An 11,318-nucleotide genomic window follows, 5' to 3' on the forward strand; every position below is an offset into this window, starting at 1 on the left:
TACTGTGGCGTCTTTAGCTGTTACCAATGTTTGCTAAGCTTGGTTTATTCTGTATTTTATTGTGAAAAATAATCGTAAATATAAAAAAGGATAGGCAAAGCCCATCCAGCCCTCTGCAGCACATTCTCATAAACATCTTATTCTATTACAGTGGGCTCCCACGATTCGTAGTATATATCTTAACATAAATCTGATAGTATTCTATTATTATTATTTGTACGTTTATTTCTTTTTTCTTATATATCTATTTTTAAATTAATATAACAATGTTGTTTGTGAACTATCAAACGCCTTGCACATTTTTTCTTCTAGCTTTGTAACTGACTTTCGTCATTCTCTTTTGCTGTTCTCAGATAGAATGTCCATCACTGTTGCCCGCTGGTCCACGTAGCGTTTGCGGTGGTTCTGTTTTTACATAAGGTGTATGTGCTGCTAACTAGTGTTTAATTCTATGTTTCGAATATTGGGTTACATATGTCAATATATGCGTCAGCTTGTAAAATAATAGGACTCTTCTATTTGTTCATGATCACTACCTACATATTTACTGCAACTAATACTGTTCCTACCAAACAAAAAGAAAAACAAACTCCGTGATTTTAGTCCGCAAGCGAACTATACCGACCGAGCGACCGCCGCTTGTTGGCGAAGTTAGTGCCAACTTTAGGGGACAGAGGGTGTCGCGTGGTCAGCGCAACGGATCCCAAAGACCGTTAATTTCGGTTTCCTAGACCGAAGCCGCTATTTCCTTGAAATAGCTCCTCAGTTATCATCACGAGGTTGAGTGGACCCCGTTCCAGACCCACTACTTCTCAGAAAAAATCTGGTAGCGCCGGGAATCGAACCCGGATCTGTAGCCAGGTACGGTGACCACTAGACCACGGAGGCGATCACTATATGCAACAGATATTACTACTACTACTTACTACTACTACTACCACTACCACTACTACTACTACTACTACTACTACTACTACTACTACTACTACTGCTGCTGCTGCTACTACTACTTACTACTACTACTACTACTACTTACTACTACTTACTACTACTTACTACTACTACTGCTACTGCTACTTGCTGCTGCTGCTACTACTACTTACTACTACTACTACTACTACTACTTACTACTACTTACTACTACTACTGCTACTGCTACTTGCTGCTGCTGCTACTACTACTACTACTACTACTACTACCATCACAAACATCACCTTAATCATAAGTACCACTACTACTGCTGCTGCTGCTGCTGCTGCTGTATACATGCGTACATACGTACAAAGAAATCACAATGATACACTATCCAAGTTTTCCTTCTTCCAGAAATGAAAGTAGTAACGAAGATTTAGTATTTTGTATATTTCAGTGTTTGACTATGCTGTAGGTATTGATAAATTTATATATGTCAATCTACAAAATATGAAAGAATAATTACTCTTATCTGCAATAACGAAAGGAAAATAATATGTCATGCTTTAAGTAAGTCTGTAGGTTATTCTTAAAAATACTGAACAAATTTCAGGAAAACACCGCCACAGCGGAGTAAAGTGTGGCTACGAACTACCCGTATGTTCTGTGTAACCCTCATATTTTCCAGGGCAACCAAATGATGACAGCCACCAGAGATATGCAATGTAACTCTCACTTTGCTTTATTTACAATCAGTCGTTCTGTGATTTACTTCATGGCGCTGTTAAACCTGTATTACATAATGCCGCATAGTAGAATAGATGAGAAATTATGAATAGGTAATGACTCAGACGCCGGTCTCGGTAGCCGAGCGGTCTAAGGCATGTACTGTCTTCGCTCGCTTGGAAACCGGGTTCGTGGGTTCGAATCCCAATCAGGGCATGGATGTTAATTTGTGTGTGTACGTTTGTCTGTGTCTGTGTACAGATAGAGGCCTTGCGACGAGCTGATCACCCGCCCAAGGAGTCCTACCGAATGTGTAAGATCTAGAAAAACCGAAGTGAACGGAGAAGTTCATGGAGGTAGGCCTTGGCCCACTGGGACTGTAGTGACAAGGAAAAAAAATGACAGGCTCAGCGGTCTTGGCCTCATCGAGGTAATATCCACGCATTTACATTTTGTCTTTAAAGGAGTAAGACATGATTTTTTTTTAAGTTTTGGTGTCAGTTTCTCTGTTTTTATAATTTCATTCAGCGGAATATGATTAGTCTCAAGCTCCATATGCATCACGGATCACGTGTTTCTCCCGTTTCCACTTGATAGCCGAGACCCTGAAAGCTGTAGATAATTACAGCATCGGAAGCAGCAGAAATTTGAAGATCCTAAAGTTTACTAATAGTTTTCAAAAGGACGTAATGTGTGTATTGGTTGGTTCTGATAAGAAATTCATACCATATTGGCCAAACAAAACGTAGCTAACACAGTTGTTTGAAATGAAATTACAAGCACAGTAGCAAGACAGTTCTGTTTTCAGTGTCACACTTCTTAGTCAGATAGTTCGAATATTTCACTTCCCTCTCATTAATTTAACAAGACAATTATTTTACATTTCGAATGCGATTATATATGATAATTTTTTTTATTGCTAGTGGGGTGGGACTAAGTCTCTTGTACTGCGGCCACTTCTGGCCTATTGTACCAGCCCCAGATGTTAGGTGAGGGTGATTGTGCAGCAATTGGTGGATTGAAGATTGGCAGGAGAAAACGAAGTACTCGGAGAAAACCTGCCCCAGCGCCACTTTGTCCACCACAAATCCCACTTGACCAGACCCGGGATCGAACCCGGGCCGCCGCGGTGGGAAGCCAGCGACTAACCTCTTGAGCTATGGTGCGGCCCATCTTGAATGTAAATAACACAGCTTAGTTCAAAATCACATTATTCTGCAACTTTCACAATTCATTAGCTATCATTAGGGCATATATTTTCTAAGCTACTGTGAGCGTCGTTAATAAACAATAAGAAAACTTGTAAATCAGGTATAAACTGGCTCAGAATAGGCTCAGGTACTAATGGGACATGCTGCCGTGTAGCCTGTTGGCCTGTTGAGAGCCGTGAACTCAGCGCGACGCGATAACTCACGCGTTGCCAGCGACATTACCCCGCAAACGTTACAGTGACAGCTCAGGTAGGGTTGCTTAGTAACAGCGAGCAAACAGTCGTTGCTATGTAAGGTCTACAACAACAGTGGATCGGGTACTAACCAATCGCAAGCTAGAAACCATTCGCTGCCTAGCAACGGCTGAGTAAACAGCTATTTCAGACCCGTCCTCTCGTCAGAGAGGGCGCCGCACAGAAACAAGACCGTAAATGCCAAACACTAATAACTATCTGGTCATGAGCCCCAGCCAGGGCTCGACACCAAGACTTACTGATTGACTGACCGTCACTCGCAATGTGACTTGGACTTGGTCGTCGACCGCCCGAGTCTTGTCTCACTCTAACTGGACGAAATATTCCATTTGTAAATAGTGCAAAATATCTAAGTGTAATATTCGAAAAGAGAGATACACGGAGATTGCACATAGAAACGATTGAAGCCAAGGCCTTCAGAACATTCATTAGAGTATATTCCCTATTCAGAATTGAGCGATTGAGCGCTAACAGTAAACTGACCCTCCACAAAGCTCTCATTAGATCCGTAATGACTTATGCTAGTCCCGCCTGGGATTTCGCGGCAGACACCCATCTAGTGAAATTGCAGAGCCTGCAAAACAAGGTTCTCCACACCATTGGCAATTTTCCATGGCGCACATCGGTCCGCGATTTGTACATGGCGTTCAGAATCCCGTACGTATATGACTATGTAACAAAATTATGCAGGAAACAAGCAGAAGTCATATAAAATCATGAATATGAGAATGTTCGCAACATCGGACAAGGCGAAGCCCGACACGGAAAGTATAAGAGGCTTAAACTTGGAGGCGGTCAGGCATACGACCGTTCAAGTGACCAGACTGCTGTGGTAGCAATTACTACTAGGGCATAATCTGCTGTACTGAGCCTGGACTGACAGAGGTCTTGTATATATTGTACATAGAAATAGGAATTAAGATTAAATCTTTAATATATGTAAATACTGACAATGAACTTACCAATACGGACTGTGACTGACAAATGACAGACCCGACTTCTCGTGAGGGAGGGCTCCGCAAATTGACAGGACAGCAACTTTCATATAAGGAAAACAAATCTGGTCATGAGCCCCAGCCGGGGTTCGACAACAAGACATACTGACTGACTGACAGTCAGTCGCAATGTGACTTGGACTTGGAAGTTTACAGTTACAGTTCCACAGTTCACTCTCGAGCAGGTCTGCAGTCTAGTGAGAGTTGTTAACACGAATTGAACGACTGTGAAGCGGCTTGTTCAACATTTTGTGTTATAGTTATATTGGATTGTAGTTACGGCGTTGAGTAATAAAGTGACGTCGCAAGAATACTCCTCGAGGTCTTGTTTCACGACAGCCATTAGGTTCTTCCTTTCGTCACTAGTCGCTGAACTGATTACACGGAGGCATAAAACAAATTCCTTCCTGACGCGATGATCGTACCTCGCTAAGGAAGTCACAGCTCGCCTTTTACTTGTGCATACTGCCGTATGCACAATATACCGTTTCATTGACACCTATCCTCAGCCAGCTGACAATAATCCACACACACAGTCCCTAATTCCTTACGATCCCTTGCAGTATTCCTCCAACCTATGCCTAAGTCTATCCTCTTGGGATTCTTTGACTGAAATTTTGTGAACTAACTCTTCTACAGTTAAGGGATTTAGGCCTATATGTTACAATCGAGGCCGACCAGAGTGACCGCGTGTTCTAAGGTATGAACTGTATTCGCCCGCACGAAAGTTGGGTTCGTGGGTTCGAATCCCACTAGAGGCATGGCTGTCTGTGTGCATTTATTCTGTGTCTGTGTTGTTCTGTTTGCAGGTAGCTGCCTTGCAACGGGCTGACCACTCATCCAAGGAGCCCTATCAAATGCGTAAACAAGATCAAGGAAATGAAAAAGCAGCCAAAGTCCAACAAACGGCAGTAAAGCCAAAGATAGATAGATAGATAGATAGATAGATAGATGGATAAGCTACGATCGAGATATTACGATAATAATGAACGTAACCATATTACGGTTCCCTTCTAAGGATAGATGTGTTACAAGGTCTAAGCAAGAAACATGAGTTGGCACAAGTTTTGAGAATTGGAAACAGCATAACGAAAAAATTCCAGCGTTCCGCTTTGAGTGCTCAAAGGATATCTTGAACAAATGACTTTTCTGACTAATCAATAATGATGGCGACAGTAACAAAGCAGTGAAAATAACAAAAATAATAATATTAATGTGTTTCTGCGCTAGATTTCTATTGCGGAATAAGCAGAAAGTACGTAGGACAATATCACAAACATACACGTAAATGCTTTCTCTGACATTATGGCTGCTCGTAACCTAAACGTCGTTGTATGGATGAAGTTCTAGGCTTCAAACAACACCAATTTATTTTCAGTTATTAAATGCAGTATACATAAATCACGTTCTGTTGCATGTGTAAATTGACAATTTCTAAACCATGAGAGCGAAACAGCCATTAACAATTGTTCTTATTTTTTTCCCATGTTCAGATATATTACCAATATTTTATCAATATTTTTCTTGGTGTAACAAATATTTATTAGCGCCATATGTTGAGCAGTATCGGATGTCGAAATCATAAAAGGACTTAGGAGAGACAATGATAATATAAACTACAATGAACTTGCCCAAGACAGATTCAAATTACGGACATGGGTATATACCTTCTGGTTTCTCAACAACATAGAATTTAGTACAAATTATTTTTCTAGACATTATCCACCGCCCTGTTTACATTTCAAAACACAACGTTTTGGAGACTGGATTCTGTCTTCGTCTTCATGAACAACTTATTAAGTTGAGCCCAATCGATAGAGCTAGTCCAACTGAGTAGATTTTAATATTATATTTAAGCATCCTGTTGCACTCTATACGATAAATGATATAATGATATAAACTCCGTCCCAAGTGCAAACAATATATTATGTGTCCTTGATCTTGCTCCTTTACACTACATGTTTCGGCCTCAGACGGCCATCATCAGGTGTATAACACTCACGTTGCTGTCACACTGCACCCAGCCCAAAATTTAACATTTAAAAACACTTTCCTTGTTCTTATCAACATCTACTTAGTTGATATCTGTCTGGTTTGTAGATTATTTTTGTTACACACGTTAATTTTGACGTTCCTGTAGTAACACTATAAAATCTTTAGTTCCAATTTTAAAATCCCTTAAAATTTTTCTCTAAATTTTAAAATTTAAAATTGTTAGGGTTAGTCGCCCTATGTCTAAAGTGCTGCAGCGGCTAGTTCTTGTTTCCACACTGTATAGGTGTTATTCCGTGTCTGATGTACTGTGTCACAGTACATCAGACAGCACACGTAGTAAAGCGGCACGCACACAGGAAGACTACACAGGATAACAGCTGTACAGTGTGGAAACAAGAACTAGCCGCTGCAGCACTTTAGACATAGGGCGACTAACCCTAACAATTTTAAATTTTAAAATTTAGAGAAAAATTTTAAGGGATTTTAAAATTGGAACTAAAGATTTTATAGTGTTACTACAGGAACGTCAAAATTAACGTGTGTAACAAAAATAATCTACAAACCAGACAGATATCAACTAAGTAGATGTTGATAAGAACAAGGAAAGTGTTTTTAAATGTTAAATTTTGGGCTGGGTGCAGTGTGACAGCAACGTGAGTGTTATACACCTGATGATGGCCGTCTGAGGCCGAAACATGTAGTGTAAAGGAGCAAGATCAAGGACACATAATATATTGTTTACACTTGGGACGGAGTTTATATCATTATATCATTTATTGAGTAGATTTTACCTGAAGACGGAGTGAGAATCCAGTCTCCGAAACACTGTGTTTTGAAATACGTACTATAAGCAGGACAGTGTTTTAGATAAAAGCAGGACGATGTTTAATGTCCATAAATATAATATTTGTACTACTGTACCATCGTCACAAACTTTTACCTGGTAGATCTTTTTAACATATAATTTCTCGAATAGCCGAGAAACAATAAAGAACGTAGCCTAAGCCTACTTTTATTTATTTCAAAATAAGGATAGTTTATCACTAACTTACCTTTTGGTTGTTTTTTTAACTAAGAGCTTGATATGTTAGGAGGAGAGGAACGGAAACACTGACTTCAGGGCTCTTGAAGGCAGCCATAGATGTAATTAATCCGGAGATATTTGAGGTTCCCCAGCCGTGGTTATGAAGATTTCTGTGTTCTGGGACACAACGCCGTATAGTCCGTTGGTTGGCTTTCAACGGACTATATGGCGTTATACCCTATTAGATACAATTCTTCAACTCGGAGATGTTTTCTAAAATGACAAAGGACATTTGATTTCTGAAGAAACGAAGACAGTTTAATTCATAATGGCAGGACGAATTTTATGGAAGTAGCCGATTCACTGCAACCTAAAATTTTACCAATATGGGAAGAAAGTAAATTCGTCTTCTGCTCAGTGCAAATCATTCTTTTTTCATTGGAGAAGCAAAAAAATCCGTTAGCTAATAGAGAGTAAGGTACTAGCCGTAACCCCTCAAATATCTCATCATAACCACACACTATATGTACACAGCAAAGACTACGTATTTTCTCTCATTCAATCAGACCTGTTTCATTTGCAGACATATTCCACTCTTTCTAATAATTAGGATCTTTTTAAAGTTCATTCCTAGTCACAAATAGCAAACACGCCATTTTTCCTTGCACTTTACCAGCTAAGTGATATTAAGATTCATTATGGTGAAACGTAGAATATGAAAGATGATGAGTTTTAAATTTTAGGTGAGTTTCTTTAAGGTATGGGATGAGTTTTCAGTAAAAAATGTAAAGTTGTTCCTGTATTTAACTAATTAAGCACTAAGTCATGAAGGCGTATGGGGGAGTAAATATAATAGATCCACATCTTCTCGACCTCGGCACTAGCTGGAGGAGAGTGGTCAGCTTCACGCCCCGACTGCTTTACCGCCGGGGAAGGAGGCCCCGGTACCCACTAGATAGGAGGTTGGGTGGACCCAGAGTCGGTTTGGACGACGTGGAGAAGAGAAAATTCTAGGACTCGAACTCCGACACCTCAGTCGTCCAACCCGTAGCCAGTCACTATACAGACTACGCTACCCCGGCTCTTGAGTGTTTAGGACGCCGATATAAAAACAGACATATAGTGATGAAAGAAAGTTTAATTTTGATGTAGGCGGGTGGACAGGTTCAACAAAAGAAGTATACGAGGTCTGACAATAAATTTCGCGAACTCGCCACCGTGTGCTTGCTGTGGCAGCAGTGGACAGAAACCTCAGTATGGTCTGATGACTTTGGCATATCAGCGTTTCACAGCTGTGTTGTTGTTGATCCATGTCAGTCTCTTTCTGAGTGTCGTCTATTATTGTCTGAGTGTGTTTCCGTGTGCCGTCGTGAGAAATGTCGGTGCTTGAATTAGAAGACTGTCTGTGAGGAAGTTTTTAGCTAGTAAATAAATAAATATGCTGGAACACCCTCCAAATTCGCCAGATCTAGCCCCAGTAGCCTTTTCTTTTCCAAAAGATGAAGGACATATTGGAAGGAAGGCGTTTTGAAGAAAGTGATATCATGAGTAACACGACGGCAGCTCTGAAGTCCGTTCAACAAAACCAGTTCCAAAATTGTCCTGAAGGGTGGACTAGGCGCTGGTATCGTGCATAGTTTCTCAAGAGGAGTAGTTTGAAGGCGACCGCAGTGATATTCAGCAATGAGGTATGTAGTACTTTCACCACGATGAGTTCGCGAACTTTATTGTCAGACCACACATAATATTATCAAATGTTAGACAAGAAGAAGCGGCTCACCTGTTGCAGCAACAGGTTTACCTGGAATCTACGTACCGCACTGAAGTCGTTCTGGTCTGGGAAAGAGAGAAATGGCGTTTCGGGACTCGGCCTCCTCGATAACAACATCTGCACAGGGCCTTGTAGAAACTCTCGCGAAAGTTCTTCGACATGAAGCCGTACACTAGTGGGTTAATACAGCTGAAAAAGACATACCAATCATTGTAGCGTTAGAGAAAAGTCTGGTTTCATGTGTAAGAGTTTCATTAGTTATGAGTCTACTCTTCAGCCATTACCGAAAGGAATATGAGATGGGATGGACATGTAGCCTATCTGGATAGGGTCCAGTGGCCGGCTTTTGTTAACATAATAATATGATTTTATTATGGTCGATAAAAGTCCTGGAATTTGTTGACCAGTAGGATAACTATGGGTTTTTCAATGAGGACGTAGCTATGTGAGGCATTCTTCTAATTCAACGCACTTACCTATTTGAGTAGGCCATGACAGTGAAACCCGACTGGACATTCTTGATTTCTACGTCATTGCTGTACTTGGAGACTACTCCGTAGGCGTAAAGAACGTTCAAAATGAGGAGCGGAGCCCAGCACAGGACAAAGAGCGCCACAACAGCCACTAACATCTTGATAACCTGCAGAGAGCCACATAACAAGAATAACATATAGTTTAATTGCAAAATTTAGAAGTTTATTTAATCCTTTCAAAGTTAAACCACTTTCTTGCATTTCCAGAAATCGAGTTTAATGTGATGGATTACATTGCATAGTTATCAAGGAGCAGTTGTTTATGCGTCGTGCTAGTCATTGTCGCAGAGAAAACTTTTTTAAATTAAATTTGCTCTATTCTCAACGATTTGTGCCCAAAATAAAACATACTTCAGCTGCAATCCGTCGGTTCTCAGACAGGAAATTGGCTCAACCGTAAGCCTTTCATTACACTGTATTCTAAGTGTTAATACAGTATTTGTACCTGTAACAATATGTCATCTTTAAAGGTTTTCTCGAAGGAAAACATAAGACTGAGGAGCAGCGACCATTGGAACTTAGGTACAATCAAGTGGACTCTTCAACGAAATTAAACTTTCTATTATTTTCATCATGTTTTGAGCCATAATTATATAATTATTATAATATTATATTGAGCCATAATATTACCAGACCGAAACTAAGGTAAAGCTATTCCTGTGTTAGACCGTGAAGGCCCATAATGTTGTGAGATGTCGAGGCTTCCACATTTTCTCTAAATAACTGGCTCACAGTTGGCGGTAAGGTTGTCAGCCTTACGCGCCGGCCGCCCTTCATCCCCAGAAAGATTCCTGGTACTCATTTCTGTCGGGCACGCGGTAACCTAGTTGGTTGAGGCACTATACCACAAGCCAGAAGATTGCGGGTTCGAGCACCGATGAGGTGAATTTTTCCAATTCACCTAATCCTTCCAGCCGCACTATGGCCTTGGGATCAACTTAGCCTGTAACACAAATGAGTACCAGTAACCTTTCCGGAGTGGGGGTAAAGGGTGGTCGGAGCGTAAGGCTGATAACCTTACCGCCATCTGTGAGCCGACTGTCTGGATAATGTGTGAGCCTCGACGTCTGACAACCCTATGGGCCTCCACGGCCTGGTACAGGAGTACCTTTACCTTCTTTACCTTTACCCGACCGAATCTTAAATGCATCGTATTTAAGTTCCGCATGAACTGAGAGCCCCCATTCCATACCGATATTTATTTAGATTATTTTGTCTTACGGTGGTATTTATGTTAACTCTACTGCGAGCTGAGCCCTAACAGCAATTGTGTGCAGTGATGTAAATGGATGAAGCTGGTCCACAATTAATAGGATTCAAAGCATTTAACCGATTTCGACGGCACACGATACGACAGACGTAGAATACATTTTGTAGCTAATTTTTAGCTTTGGTATAATTTTGTTCATTTCAGAACCTAATTTTAATTTTAAAGGCGAGTCCTTTATCACATTTGATCTCGGTAATATAACAAAAGAAACTTTAACTCTTCAAAGATTGTGATTATTCTAAATAGCACACAAAGTTTAAGTTCCTACCTCATAGAAAACACATTACGTTTCCTCTACAATGGTCAACCGAATACTGTTCTTAAGGGGGAAAATCGCTGTTTCCTGTGCGAAACATAAAGGCGCGTCCACATTACTCGTGCTCGTCGGGAGACTCGTCTGGGTTTTACTTGTGCTCGTAAATCTTCGTCCACACTACTTCAGTTGCTCGCCAGGCTTCGGCGCGTGAGGATCCGTATATTTACTCGTAGTGTGTATAGGCTGTAGTCGTATTTTAATTTATTGGCTGTAGTTTTTAAATTAAAAGTTTAAAATTTGCTTGTCTCGTGACTTGTCATATCGTCCACATTACTCGCGAGCATAGCGAGTCACACGAGCACGAGTAATGT

At 40.7% G+C, this 11,318-nt stretch overlaps 1 protein-coding gene across 1 annotated transcript in view; it reads right to left on the reverse strand.

Annotated features, from left to right (window-relative positions):
• LOC111864671 (pyroglutamylated RF-amide peptide receptor) overlaps nt 1-11,318 on the reverse strand; it is an 80,091-nt gene that overhangs the window by 17,782 nt on the left and 50,991 nt on the right. Inside the window, exons 6-7 of the mRNA XM_033751525.1 lie at nt 9,365-9,528; nt 8,934-9,077 (exon numbers count right to left, since the gene is read on the reverse strand). Of these exons, the coding sequence (XP_033607416.1) occupies nt 8,934-9,077; nt 9,365-9,528 (308 nt within the window). The remainder of the gene's footprint in view (nt 1-8,933; nt 9,078-9,364; nt 9,529-11,318) is intronic.

This window comes from Cryptotermes secundus, unplaced genomic scaffold, assembly GCF_002891405.2.
Source record: "Cryptotermes secundus unplaced genomic scaffold, Csec_1.0 scaffold326, whole genome shotgun sequence".
NCBI classification, from domain to species: domain Eukaryota; kingdom Metazoa; phylum Arthropoda; class Insecta; order Blattodea; family Kalotermitidae; genus Cryptotermes; species Cryptotermes secundus.